Genomic DNA, 15,291 nt, shown 5'->3' with positions numbered 1-15,291 from the left:
GAGGCCATTCCCTTGGGCAGGTTCCATGCGAGGACCTTTCAATGGGACTTACTGGACAAGTGGTCCGGATCACATCTTCAGATGCATCGGTTAATCCCCCTATCCCCCAGGGCCAGGGTGTCACTCCTGTGGTGGCTACAGAGCGCTCACCTTCTCGAGGGCCGCAGATTCGGCATTCAGGACTGGGTCCTGGTGACCACGGACGCAAGCCTCCGAGGTTGGGGTGCAGTCACACAGGGAAGAAATTTCCAAGGTCTTGCCTTCACATCAACATCCTGGAACTAAGGGCCATATACAACGCCCTACGTCAAGCGGAGACCCTGCTTCGCGACCAACCGGTTCTGATTCAGTCAGACAACATCACCGCAGTAGCTCATGTAAACCGTCAAGGCGGCACAAGGAGCAGAGTGGCGATGGCGGAAGCCACCAAGATTCTTCGCTGGGCGGAGAATCACGTAAGCGCACTATAGCAGTGTTCATCCCGGGAGTGGACAACTGGGAAGCAGACTTCCTCAGCAGACACGACCTACACCCGGGAGAGTGGGGACTTCTTCAGGAAGTCTTCGTACAGATTACAAGTCGGTGGGAACTGCCACAGGTGGACATGATGGCATCCCGCCTCAACAAAAAGCTACAGAGGTATTGCGCCAGGTCAAGAGACCCTCAGGCGGTAGCTGTAGACGCCCTGGTGACACCGTGGGTGTTCCAGTCGGTCTATGTATTTCCTCCTCTTCCTCTCATACCCAAGGTGCTGAGGATAATAAGAAAAAGAGGAGTGAGAACAATACTCATTGTTCCAGATTGGCCACGAAGGACTTGGTATCCAGATCTGCAAGAAATGCTCACAGAGGACCCGTGGCCTCTTTCTCTAAGACAGGACTTGTTGCAACAGGGGCCCTGTCTGTTCCAAGACTTACCGCGGCTGCGTTTGACGGCATGGGGGTTGAACGCCGGATCCTAGCAGAGAAAGGCATTCCAGATGAGGTCATTCCTACGCTGATAAAGGCTAGGAAGGACGTGACCGCTCAACATTATCACCGTATATGGCGAAAATATGTTGCTTGGTGTGAGGCCAGGAATGCTCCTACGGAGGAATTCCAGCTGGGCCGTTTCCTTCACTTTTTACAGTCCGGAGTGAATTTGGGACTAAAATTGGGTTCCATTAAGGTCCAGATTTCGGCCCTATCCATTTTCTTTCAAAAAGAGTTGGCTTCTCTACCTGAAGTTCAGACATTTGTAAAGGGAGTGCTGCATATTCAGCCCCCTTTTGTGCCTCCAGTGGCACCTTGGGATCTTAACGTGGTGTTGAGTTTCCTGAAATCCCACTGGTTTGAACCACTCAAAACGGTGGAGTTAAAATATCTCACGTGGAAGGTGGTCATGCTATTAGCCTTGGCTTCGGTTAGGCGTGTGTCAGAGTTGGCAGCTTTGTCACATAAAAGCCCCTATCTGGTTTTCCATGCGGATAGAGCAGAATTGCGGACCCGTCCACAATTCCTACCGAAAGTGGTTTCATCCTTTCATATAAACCAACCTATTGTGGTGCCTGTGGCTACTACTGACTTGGAGGATTCCGAGTTACTTGATGTGGTCAGGGCTTTGAAGGTTTATGTAGCCAGAACGGCTAGGGTCAGGAAAACAGAGTCTTTGTTTATCCTGCATGCTTCCAACAAGCTTGGTGCTCCTGCTTCAAAGCAAACTATTGCTCGCTGGATCTGTAACACGATTCAGCAGGCTCATTCTGCGGCTGAATTGCCGCTGCCAAAATCAGTTAAGGCCCATTCCACTAGGAAGGTGGGCTCTTCTTGGGCGGCTGCCCGAGGGGTCTCGGCATTACAGCTTTGCCGAGCGGCTACTTGGTCAGGTTCAAACACTTTTGCAAAGTTCTACAAGTTTGATACCCTGGCTGAGGAGGACCTTGTGTTTGCTCAATCGGTGCTGCAGAGTCATCCGCACTCTCCCGCCCGTTTGGGAGCTTTGGTATAATCCCCATGGTCCTTATGGAGTCCCCAGCATCCACTAGGACGTTAGAGAAAATAAGATTTTACTTACCGGTAAATCTATTTCTCGTAGTCCGTAGTGGATGCTGGGCGCCCGTCCCAAGTGCGGACTTCTTCTGCAATACTTGTATGTAGTTATTGCTTCAATGAGGGTTAAGTTATGGTTGCATCAGGGTTGGACCTGATGCTCTGTTTTTTGTCATACTGTTAACTGGTTGTTATCACATGTGATACGGTGTGATTGGTGTGGCTGGTATGATTCTTGCCCTGGATTACCAAAATCCTTTCCTTGTACTGTCAGCTCTTCTGGGCACAGTTTCTCTAACTGAGGTCTGGAGGAGGGGCATAGAGGGAGGAGCCAGTGCACACCAGAACCTAAATGCTTTCTTAAAGTGCCCATGACTCCTGCGGAGCCCGTCTATCACCATGGTCCTTACGGAGTCCACAGCATCCACTACGGACTACGAGAAATAGATTTACCGGTAAGTAAAATCTTAATAAATATATATATACATACATACAATATCGAGTGGGCACTCACCCTCACATAGATGTCAACTGCTCCGGTACCATCTGAAAAAAAATCATATAGAGCACATCCAACAAGCAGCGATACTCAGAGGCTGTTTGCAGTTGCTAGTATGCAAAAAGTGCTTTTAATTCATCAAGGTGAATATAGTGAAAAACCTACCTTTGTAAAAAGAGAAGACCCGTGAGTGGGAAGTACAGTGGGAACCGCTTCTGTCCCGGCTCCTGAGTGTAGCGTCATGACGTAGGTACGTACGGCGCCCGTGGCGACCAGGATCTCTCGGCAACCAGACCTCAGGCGTACAGAGCATGCTCAGCGTGCCCAGTGGTCATGGCAACGGTATTTCCACACCAACCAAACGCCGGGCAGCCGCGGCTCTGCAATACTTGAATGCTGTAAAACAACAAGTGTTTAACAATAACAAATAAAGATGGTACTGATATTATTGTGTGTCGTCGTACAGGACAACACATGTCTGATCTTAAACATCCTGCCCGTAGTATTTGAAGAAAAAGGTGGATCAGCACACACATATTTACACATGTTGCAACCTAGACATGTATAGCAGCCAGGTGCTTTAGTACGAAAGGTAGACTGTGGAACAGGCCCAAAGCCAGTGATGTCGGCATGTACAATATGATCCTTGATACTTTTACCTCTTGGTATAACATGCCATGGGACGCTTTTTTCCTAAAATTAAGGAGATTTTCATCCGTTGAACCTATGGGCCACAAAGCTTTAACGTCAAAACGTCCCCAAGAGTCTTAAGGGGGGGCAACCGCTCTGGCAAAATGGATATTAGCCTTTGACACCATGAGACCAAAAGGTTTAAATTACAAAATTAGATATATTATATGTGTGTGTGTGTGTGTCCGCATTGGAAAATGTTAGCGTTAAATATTCCAAACATATAGGCACCACAAAGATTATCCAGTTCTTTGCTATTTTTCTTAGATGTATGTGATAACAGTGACGTCCTGTCTATTTTATTACACAAATATAGTTACTCCTGTAACTAGCGCAGGAAACACAAAAATGGGGGTATCGCTTGTAGGATTGGGGCTGGAGCCAATCAAATGTCCCTCTCTAAATACTGTCTGTAGCGTACTTGACTGACTAGAATTTGATATTTATCAATGTATTTTGGTTTCCTAAACTTTTTTTTTTTGCCTACTTTAACATGCCTAGACGTGTCACTTTACTGTTAAGACTTTTTTTTTTTTATTCAGTGTTTTTTGCTTAAACAATTATATATATATTTTTATAATGTATTACATGACATATTTATTTTGTGTTACTGGTTTACCTCTTAATTGCAGAGTGTTCCTTGGGAGTTACTGGGAGCCCGAGTGAAGGGGATTCGAGGAGAGGTGGTTGGCAGGGAGGTTTGCCTCTCTGATCCTGTGGCACGCATTTTATTTCATCGGTCAGGAACTGATGGGCAAAACAAAGCATCTCAGGACCAATGTGTGAGTGTGAAAGCAACGCATGGAGAGTTCAGTATTCAAGGCTCCTGCAAGATACAGGTGGGTCATCGTGTATTTACAACCTTTCTTTTTTCAGCATTGTTTCCAGAGGCATGCTGATCACTTTAAATGTCCTATGCAGTTACTGTACTTTACTTTTCTCATACATTATAGCCAAAAAATAACTTTTCTGCAGCGGGGTACACTGTGTTCCACAGGGAAACATTGGGGGGGGGGGGGGGGGGGGGGTGTAGAGTTGGATCTTGATCCAGAGACACCAACAGGCTAAAGCTTTGACTGTTCCCAGGATGCATTGCATAACCTCCTCTATAACCCCACCTCCGGACACTGGAGCTCAGTTTGTAAGTTGGTCACTTAACAGGGGGGGCTGCGCTAGGCAACCCTGAAAAGAGCTTTTTAGAAGACTTCAAGGGCCGCAGCACTTTCTATGTCATTATGACATGCTGTGCTGCGGCTCCATCACCACCCCAGCAGCGCTGCATACTCCCACGGCCGGTTCCCGGGTACTTGCAGCGGAGGTGCACCCGTCCACAGGCACACCACTGCTGACGCTCTCCAGGATCGCGTGGCTGTACATCAGGGAGGAGGTAAGAGGGTCCCCCAGATGGGACCCACCGGTAAATCGTGTTCCGGTCGCGGTCCCTGGAGACTAACCGCACCGCTGGCGTGGACACTGTACTGCACAGGGACCCCAATATATCCACCTGGGCAAGGGAGCACAGTTCACGTTTTAAAAAATTTGTTTTACATAGGCTCCACAGTACCCGGTGGTGAGGACCAGCATAGGGGATAAGGCACTGACCTGTAGCCCCTCCCCCAGTTTCTGGCACCATCTACTGCTGGTGTTCCCGCCCTGGAGTTGCATTTCACTCTCCCTCACTCCCTGGCTGGGATTTAGGCGCCATCTTCTACAAGTAACTGCGTCTGGTCTCTGGGACTGCAGGGCTAAGTCTCCTTCTGTAAATCCGCCTGCTTGCTCAGCGCTGTGACTATACAGTCACTTAAGTATTCTACATGTCATTTTAAGACTGTGTTAGTTAGAACAAGTGTCTCTCTACCAGAATATATAGTACAAGTATTCTGATATATCCATCCAGTCTCCGGCTGTGCATTGGTGTGTGTGTATATGTGTATATATATATATATGTGTGTGTGTGTGTGTGTGTGTGTGTGTGTGTGTGTGTGTGTGTGTGTGTGTGTATATATATATATACACATATCTATTTACTAGTCCAGTGCAGTTTTATTGTGTGTTAAAATAATTTCTGCATTGTCATACCATTGTGACTGTGTGTGCGCCTGCATCTGCTATATGGATTTCACTCTCTGTGTATCCCAGCTACAGCTACCACTGTATTCTGTACCCTAGGAGGCTAGGTGCGTCGGGGTCTCATATATAGTGCTACACAGTATATACTGTTTAGAATGCACCTCATACCGCCTTAATTCTCTGTTTGTGTCCTGTATTTATTGTCACATAAATCAGGGGGTTATTTGCAGGTATTGTATTTGTCTGGCTTTATTGTACTGTTATGCTCTACGGCTACATTCACTATAATGTTTGTTACACAGGGCGGGAAATGCGCGGACGCTTCTGCATCATGCAGTGCTTGCACCAAGGATTTACCTGAGGGGGAAGTTGTACCTGATGGTTTGTGTACTGGGTGCCATACATCTCCCAGTCAGCCTGCAGCACCTGTAGCCAAACAGGAGCCACCTTGGGCAGCTTTCTCAAGTATGCTGAATATGATTGTGACACGTCTTACGCCCCCTGTGGAACCTCCTGTGCCATTGCAGCCACATATTGTCCCTGTAGTTAATCCGCCCTGGGCGGACACACTGTCTACCCAGATACAACAATTAAATCAATCTTTGGTGAGACAAAAGTCTACCCCACGTCCCTCTGGGGTCAAGGGGTCATCTAAGCGGTCCGCTTCCTCCTCACAATCCACTAATATTTCAGATAATTCTGATGGGGATGGGGAATATATTGATCCATCAGACACTGAAACTGTTGCTTCTGACGAGGAGCTTACAACTCAGGTTGATGTTCCTGGCTTAGTGGAGGCTATTAAGCTGATTCTACAAATTGATGATGAGGTAGATTCCACCACTGCGTCTAAGAAACCCGATAAGTTCAAACGTCAGAAGGTTGCTAAAGTTGTCTTACCACATTCTGACGACTTAATTGACATACGTCACGAATCCTGGTCTTCTCCAGGAAAGAAATTATCCCTGTCTAAGAATATACTGGCTCGTTATCCTATCCCTACGGAGTTGAGTAACAAGTGGGAAAATCTACCGCCGGTGGACTCTCATGTCGTCATTTTTATGATGTCATCTACTCTGCCTGTCACCACTGTTACCTCACTGAAGGAACAGAAGGAACAGACGGATAAGCGTGTGGAGGTATGCCTGAAGTCTATTTACTCCCTTACCGGTGCTGTACATAGACCCACTATAGCAGCCTCCTGGGCCGCAAAAGGAATTGAAGCATGGGTTCAGGCATTAGAGGAAGAGCTACCTCGGGATATTTCTGACACTGCCAGACAATATCTGTCTCATATTACCACTTGGCAGGTGTAATGGCGGCCAAGGCGTCTACTACGTCTATACTGTCTCGCCGAATTCTGTGGTTGAGGTCCTGGAAGGTGGATCTGGACTCCAAAAAGACCTTGGAGGTGCTCCCTTTTAAGGGAGACATCCTATTTGGGAAGGATCTGAACAAGATTGTGACTGACTTGGCGACTGCTAAGACTGCGTTTCTCCCAAATACTAATCCTTCTTCTCCGAAGGCTAAGATTACCACTTTTCATTCCTTTCGACCTCCAGGGAAAGCAAAAGGTCAGGCGTACCCGAGACAGGCTCGTACTTCCAAAACCGCTTAGCCCAAGACTAAACAATCCTGGGCCGCCCGTCAGCCTGCTTCCAAACAAGACAAGCCTGTATCAGAACAGGCTGTGTTTGTGGATCCTTTGGACTCTGACCAACCGAAGGGGCAGATGCCCCTGAGTACTGGAAACAAGGAGGACGAAGATAATTCCTTTACATACATATATATATATATATATATATATATATATATATATATATATATATTTATTTTTTAAAATAGTTTTTATTGAATTTTATGAAGAACATCCATAATAAAAGAATATAAAAAGATAACAATATAGGAGATACAGCTTCTGCGGTAAAATTGCCCAAACAAAATTAAAGGGGGAGGGGAGCCAAACATGTCGACATGTACATCATATAACATACTCTGGTACATCGTACCAACCTACGTTTGTACAATCTAAATTAGGTATATCGCATACTGAACACTGACAACGTTAGGGTTTCCAGTAGGAAAGCAAATGTCGAGGAGCTTCAGTACAAAAGAACGCTAAAAGCTATGAGCATAAAGGAGGCGAGTTGAGAGTTTCAATAGCAGCACACGGTATACGTGCCCAGGAGGAGTTGCACCTCTTTACATTGTCTGACCATTTAAGCCATTTATTAGAAATAAGAGAGCCGGGCGGGGCAAACAAGCTACCAATCGTCTCAAAGATATGGTGTTTGTGAATTTTAATTTTAATGGTTATGATATCTGGAATCTTCACCGATTTCCAGAGTTGTGCTATGAACGCCTTCGAGGCTATCAACATATGTCCTAACAAATAATTGTCTGAGGCAGCCACATGAAGTCGGGAGTAGTGAAATAAAGCTAGGAGAGGATCTAATGGAACGGCATAACCTAAAATTTCAGAAATTAAAACAAAGATCTCTCTCCAGAGGGGTTGCAAGATTGGGCATGTCCAAAAAACATGCATAATGCTCCCTATTTGTCCACATCCCCACCAACAATAGGGAGAGATGTTCGGCCATATTTTATGAAGGCGATCTGGGGTGAAGTATGCCCTATGAATCAATTTGAGAAACATTTCTGAATGACCAACACATCGTGAGATTTTAAAGCAGGAGCGATAAATACTAGTCCACACCTCCTCAGTAAAGACATTGGGTAAATCTTTCTCCCACTTACCCTGGGAAGGAAAGGGAAGATTCATCGCCTCTGATATTAGATACCTGTACCATCTAGAGATGTTACCTCGACTATGTTTAGAGTGAATAAAGAGAGGGAGCTTTTTAGGAAGGCAGGTAGGTACTGAAGAATTCGGGCGGTGCTTGGAAAGCCAGTTCCTTATTTGAAGATATTTATAGAAATCTTGGAATGTGGAAGTGCATTTGTAGATGCGTAAAAAAGACTAATTTATCTTGCAAATGGACATCTTGAAGGGTCAGGAGACCACGTTCAGACCAAGAAAGCAAATTCAAATTGGGGATCCTAAGGGCTATTGCCCTCAATGGAAGCTGCAAAAAAGGGAGTGATTGTTTAGCCTCAGGTGGGAGAAGACTATGCCAGATAGACAGCATGGAAAGAATCGCCTTACAGTTATTGACTGAAGCTGGAATAGCTGACATTGGGAGCCACAATAGATCTGCCAGCCAGTAAGGGGATGGGTTCCGGTCTGAAGATCGACAGTGTCTAGGTCGACAATGTTTAGGTCGACCACTATAGGTCAACAGTCACTAGGTCGACATGGATGGAAGGTCGACAGGGTTTCTAGGTCGACATGTGCTAGGTCGACAGGTCTAAAGGTCGACATGAGTTTTTCAAAATTTTTTTGTTTTTTTGAATTTTTTCATACTTAACGATCCACGTGGACTACGATTGGAACGGTAAAGTGTGCCGAGCGAAGCGGTAGCAAAGCGAAGGCACCATGCCCGAAGCATGACGAGCGAAGCGAGCCATGCGAGGGGACGCGGTGCACTAATTTGGGATCCCGGTCACTCTACGAAGAAAACGACAAAAAATAAAATAAAAATCCTCATGTCGACCTTTAGACCTGTCGACCTAGCACATGTCGACCTAGAAACCCTGTCGACCTTCCATCCATGTCGACCTAGTGACTGTCGACCTATAGTGGTCGACCTAAACATTGTCGACCTAGACACTGTCGATTTGATGAACCACACCCAAGGGGATATAGTGGTCTGTTCTATAGTCACCCAAGGCTTCACTGAATCTAAGTCAACCCAGTCTCTGATGTGAGAGCTTCGGTTTTAGTGGTGTTAAGTTTGTAATATGACCATTTGGAATAAAGGTCAAGCACGTCATGTAAGTGGGGGAGGGAACGTTCTGGTTGCTGAAGACGCAATAAAATGTCGTCGGCGAACAGGCATATCTTTTGTTGTATCACGCCTATGAGGAGACCTGTAATCATAGTATCTTGTCTAATATATTCCGCTAACTGCTCTATCACTAGGGCAAATATCAGTGGGGATAAGGGGCAACCTTGTCTGGTCCCGTTGGATATATCAAATCTTGTAGAGTAGCACCCATTAGTGAATACATTAGCAGATGGACAAGAATATAAAGCTAGGATAGAACTAAGAAAGGTACCAACAATACCAAACTTCTGCAACGTCTGCTGCATATAACTCCTATGTAGCCTATCGAATGCTTTCTCCGCATCAAGGGATAGAAGCAACAAAGACTGGTCTGACTGTTGGCAGTGTTCGACGATATTAATCACTCGTCTTGTATTATCAGAAGCCTGCCTACCAGTGACAAAGCCAACTTGATCCGGGTCAATTAGAGAGGGTAAAAGAGGAGCAAGTCTGTTTGCAGTAAATTTCGCAAATAATTTGACATCGACGTTAAGTAAAGCTATGGGGTGATAATTTTAGACAGATGTAGGCGACTTACCAGGTTTCGGAATTGTTATCATTTTGGACTCCAGCATTTCTTTAGGGAAACGAGAAGTATTAGAGGCGTCATAAAAAAACATTTAGTAAAATAGGAGCCAGTAAACTTTTAAATTACTTATAAAAGTTAGAGGAGTAGCCGTCAGGGCCAGGGGCTTTGTCTAGAGCAGGATTTTTCAATCGGTGTGCCGTGGCACACTAGTGTGCTGCGACCAGTTGCAAGGTGTGCCGCGGAGCCAGAGCAGCTTCAGGCACCTTCAGAGTGAACTGTTGGCCCGTGCTCTTCTTAGAGGACCAGTCATGCTCTGGCCATGACCTATGCCTTGAAAACGCTGTGATATCATAGGTCACAGCCGCCGCGTCTCACCACCCAGCCAGCCCACCCGCCTGCATACACATCTTTCAGTTCCCACCTGCATACACAGCTTTCCTTGCCCACCCACATCCAATCCTGCCCGACCGACCGCTGCCCAGTATTCGCAGAACTCCACTATGAACAGACCCCCCCAACACTGAGGGACAAAGAGGCGGACAGCTGATAATATTTGTTATTTTATTTCTCCTGTGGGGAATAATAGGATTTCAATATGATTTATGTCGGGAGAATAAGAATTTATGGATTTATGGTGGGGAACAATGTGAATAATTCATGTGGGGAGCAATAGGATTTATGTGGGGAGAAATGTGATTGATTTATGTTTGGAGCAATAGGATTTATGTGGGGAGCAATGTGATTGGCCTACACAGAAAAAACAATGTATGTGTGGATTTTTATTTATTTTTTTACTGTGAAGGCCAATGTGTGTGTTTTGTTTTTTTCTGTGGGGAACTGATGGTGTGCCTTGGCAATTTTAAAATATTGTTCGGTGTGCCGCGAGTAAAAAAAAAATTGAAAATCACTGGTCTAGAGGAAGAGAGCCGATAGCCGCCTCAACTTCCTCAAGGGTCCATGGGGAGGTAATGAGTTTGGCTTCATGAGCCGAAAGTGATTTTAGGGGGAGATTTTGAAGAAACTCTGAACTCCGGGGGTTCAGGTTGGGGAGTATTAGGGTCATTTTTTAAATTATATAATTGGGAATAGTATTCCGCAAATGTGTTGGCTATGTCGGAAGGAACTATAACTTTGGCTCCTTTGGAATTATATACTGCCTGAATTCGTTCCCTAGCTCTGCGGTCATGCAGTTTACGGGCCAAAAGTCGACCAGCCTTATTGCCTAAAAAATAATATCTTTGATTAAGCAGCTGAATGTTACGGTGAACTTCAGCAAGTGCAAAAGCATTAACCTTGTCTCGGGCTGCTAGAAGTTTAGTAAAAATAGCTTTGTTCAAAGGGTTTACTTTATGAGCTTTCTCCAGAGAAGCAGCCTCCTGCTCGGGTGTAGTACGGTATGCCGGCGGCCGGGCTCCCGGCGACCAGCATACCGGCGCCGGGATCCCGACCGCCAGCATACTGACAGTGTGGCGAACGCAAATGAGCCACTTGCGGGCACAGTGGCGCGCTGCGCGCGCCACGCTATTTTATTCTCCCTCCAGGGGGGTCGTGGACCCCCACGAGGGAGAGTATATGTCGGTATGCCGAATGTCGTGAATGTCGCCGACATTCGGCATACAGAAGACCACCCTCCTGCTCAGCGGAGGCCAGGTGTTGTTTAAATTCACGTTTTAGTTTGGCCGCAGTTTGTATCGCTGAGCCTCGAACAACAGCTTTTAGCGCACACCAATTGGTGAAAATAGAGGTATCCAATGGTTCATTAGTGTCTAAATACAGCTCTAACGATTTCTGTTGGAGGCATTGCTGTTTCAGGAGATGAGAGCTCAATCTCCAGGGCCCAGGGGTGGCTTTATAGGAAGATATATCCCAGCAGATAAATAGGTGGGCGTGATCTGACCATATCATCGGCAAGATATCAATTTTGCTTAACGAGGCTAAAGTCCATCTATCTACAATGACCAGATCTATCCGCTAGTGAAATCTGTGCACATGAGAATAAAAAGTATAATCTCGCATCAATGGGTGCTTGACCCGCCAAGCATCATACCAGCCGTATTCGGCTAATAAATTTCTAAAAGGACCTGAAGATATACAAGGTTTTACCAGACGTGGAATGATAGGCGGGTTGGACCTATTTATGGTGGGGTCAGGAGCTAAAGTAAAGTCACCTAGAAGTAAAATAGCACCTTTAGACTTTTCCTGAAGAATACAGAAGAATTTTCTGCAGAAAGGAGCTTGCTTGGTATTGGGCGCATAGCAGCAGGCAACGGTAACATCAACGTTTTCCAAATGATCTATCAATATTAAATATCTACCATCAGGGTCCGAATGTTGGGTCGATATTACAAACGGGCAAGTCTGAGCAATAAGTATGGCTACTCCAGCTTTTTTAACAGGGCCATTAGCCGTAAAACACTGGGGATATTTAGCATTAGTAAAATGCGGGGGGTTTTGATTCGTAAAGTGCGTTTCTTGTACAGCTACAATATGCGCTTTCTGTTTAGAGAAGTAGTTAAGGGCCAATTTTCTCTTATGGGGGGGGGGGGGGGGGGGAGTTCAGCCCCTTAGCATTAACTGAAAGGACATTCACCATGAATCAAGTAATAAATCTGCTGGCTACAGAAGTGTTTGAGGATCTAGAAGCTGTGTACTGGTCAGTAGTGAAAACATAGAATGGCTCACAGAAAGGGGGAAAAAAACACACAATGAAGATAAAAAACTGAAAAAAGCAAAACGCATTAAACAACTTAACTGGTCTCCCTTGAGACCACATCCAGACACCCTGTCTCGGCATCTGTGTGTAGCAGGCGGGGGGTAGTGGCAATTCTCCCACCCACCATCCCAACCCTAGGACAAAAACGATTTTCCGTCAGTCCAGTCACCTCCCGAGCAGGCCCCCAGTATTCTCCCTTATCCTCTTACTTTCAATAAGCTGTATACTATACCAAATAGGGAGTGGGAGTCCCCCGGAAGGAGGCCAGAGTGACGACACATCAACATCAAATAAACATGGTATACAAAACATCAATTCCAGCAAACATAAGAATAAAGAAGGGCTGTACAATAAAAGCGGCAGGTCAACAATGAAAGGACTATGCAGCCGCCTACAATTTCAACTTTTCTCCAATGCCTTCTAACAAAAAACATATGAAGGCACCATAGATATGTGGTCCTCAGGTCATAACATAATGAAGGAACATAATATTAGGTTAAGCACCAGGATAGACCAATAGGCAGCATCAAAGAGGCGCAGCTACAACCTAAACTAGCCACCTACTCCACCGTGGACCAGTCCTGCTGGAGTCGACGATGAGGAGAGGGGCCAGTAGATGGGCCTGCAATGTTCCAAGAGTCTAGGAGTTTCGATCCATCTTCAGCGTTGTTGATCACGATTGTGGAACCTTCGCTCGCAATGAGAAGCTTAGTAGGAAATCCCCAGCGGTAAGATATATTAGCCTTTCTCAAGGCTGACGTAATGGGCTGAAATGAACGTCTCTGGAAGAGGGTGGCTTGGGACAAATCACCGAATAATTGCAGATCACCAACGTATCCGATGAGGGTCTGGACGCCTTCTTAATTGCTTCTTTAATATGAAAATAGTGCATTTTCATAAGAACATCCCTAGGAGCGTTATCCGGAGCCGCCTTGGCTTTAGGGAGTCTGTGAATTCTGTCGATAAGGAGATCTGCTGAGGAGATTTGAGGTATAGGGGTATATGCAATTGCGGTAGAATTCCCGAAAATGTCAAAAAACGGGACATTTTCGCCAAAAAAAATAAAAAAAATCGACCATGCAATTCAGTACTTTTCGTCAAAAAAACGGCCATTCCAAATTCGACTTTTTGAAATTCGACATTTGTCAAATTCGACATTTCTGCAATGGTACAAATGCGGCATTTCAACAAAAGTATATTCAATTGAAGATTGTAAATTCGACAACAGTGCTTTTAGACAGTAAATTCGTCATTTTCAATCCGCCACACTTTGCTGGCGGAATCTAATAAAAAATTTTAAAAACATGTTTTATTTTGTGTTTTTTTTATTGGTAATAGCATATCTATTTATATTAGAAGGGATTAGGTACTTGGTTTGTCAATTTAGGAGGCACAAGTATTATTTTATACATTTTTTAAAAAAAAAATATATATATATATATATATATATATATATTTTTTTTTTTTAATGGAATGGGGTAAAAATCAGAAAAAATAATGCGTGGGGTCCCCCCTCCTAAGCATAACCAGCCTCGGGCTCTTTGAGCCGGTCCTGGTTGCCAAAATACGGGATTTTTTTTTTACAGGAGATCCCCCGTATTTTAACAACCAGCACCGTGCTCTGCGCCTGGTCCTGGTGCAAAAAATACGGGGGACAAAAAGAGTAGGGGTCCCCCGTATTTTTTGTACCCGCACCAGGCTCCACTAGCTGGACAGATAATGCCACAGCCGGGGGTCACTTTTATACAGCGCCCTGCGGCCGTGGCATTAAATACCCAACTAGTCACCCCTGGCCGGGGTACCCTGGAGGAGTGAGGACCCCTTCAATCAAGGGGTCCCCCCCCCCAGCCACCCAAGGGCCAGGGGTGAAGCTCGAGGCTGTCCCCCCCCATCCATGGGCTGCGGATGGGGGGCTGATAGCCTTGTTGAAAATGTAAGAATATTGTTTTTGCAGAAGAACTACAAGTCCCAGCAAGCCTCTCCCGCAAGCCGGTACTTGGAGAACCACAAGTACCAGCATGCGGGGGGGAAACGGGCCCGCTGGTACCTGTAGTTCTACTGCAAAAAAATACCCAAATAAAAACAGGACACGCACACTGTGAAAGTATAACTTTATTACACACATGCCGACACACATACCCATGTTGACACGCCGACTCCGGCCACGTCTCCAATGTCGACGTCCGGGGTACCTGAAAATAAAATTATACTCACCTGATCCAGTGTCCAGTTCTTTTATTGTAATCCACGTACTTGGCAAAACAAAAAAACGCATTAACCCGAACCAGACAGACTGAAAGGTGTCCCATGTTTACACAAGGGACCCCTTTCCCCGAATGCAGAGACCCCCTGTGAGTACTGTCACAGAGGGTCCCTTCAGCCAATCAGGAAGCGCCACTTCGTGCACTCTCCTGATTGGCTTTGCGCGTCTGAGCAGGCAGATAGCGCTTTGCACAGCTCCCTCCATTAGTTTCAATGGTGGGAACTTTGCGGTCAGCGGTGGGGTTACCCGCGGTCAGCCGGTATGTGTGTCGGCATGTGTGAAATAAAGTTGTATTTCACGGTGTGCGTGTCCTGTTTTTATTTGGGTATTTTTTTTGCAGTAGAACTACAGGTACCAGCGGGCCCGTTTCCCCCCCGCATGCTGGTACTTGTGGTTCTCCAAGTACCGGCTTGCGGGGAGGCTTGCTGGGACTTCTAGTTCTTCTGCAAAAACCAATATTCTTACATTTTCGGGGGAGGCTTGCTGGGACTTAAAGTTCTTCTGCAAAAACCAATATTCTTACATTTTCCTTGGGTGGCTGGGGGGGGGGACC

General features: G+C 45.8%; 1 protein-coding gene across 1 annotated transcript in view; it reads left to right on the top strand.

The window, feature by feature from the left end:
* TMEM132A (transmembrane protein 132A) overlaps positions 1-15,291 on the top strand; it is a 189,610-nt gene that overhangs the window by 18,898 nt on the left and 155,421 nt on the right. Inside the window, exon 3 of the mRNA XM_063963116.1 lies at positions 3,849-4,055. Within this exon, the coding sequence (XP_063819186.1) occupies positions 3,849-4,055 (207 nt within the window). The remainder of the gene's footprint in view (positions 1-3,848; positions 4,056-15,291) is intronic.

The sequence above is a fragment of the Pseudophryne corroboree genome, chromosome 3, assembly GCF_028390025.1.
Source record: "Pseudophryne corroboree isolate aPseCor3 chromosome 3, aPseCor3.hap2, whole genome shotgun sequence".
Lineage (NCBI taxonomy): Eukaryota > Metazoa > Chordata > Amphibia > Anura > Myobatrachidae > Pseudophryne > Pseudophryne corroboree.
Note: the sequence above shows the minus strand (reverse complement) of the source record. Positions and strands in the feature narration are given on the sequence as shown.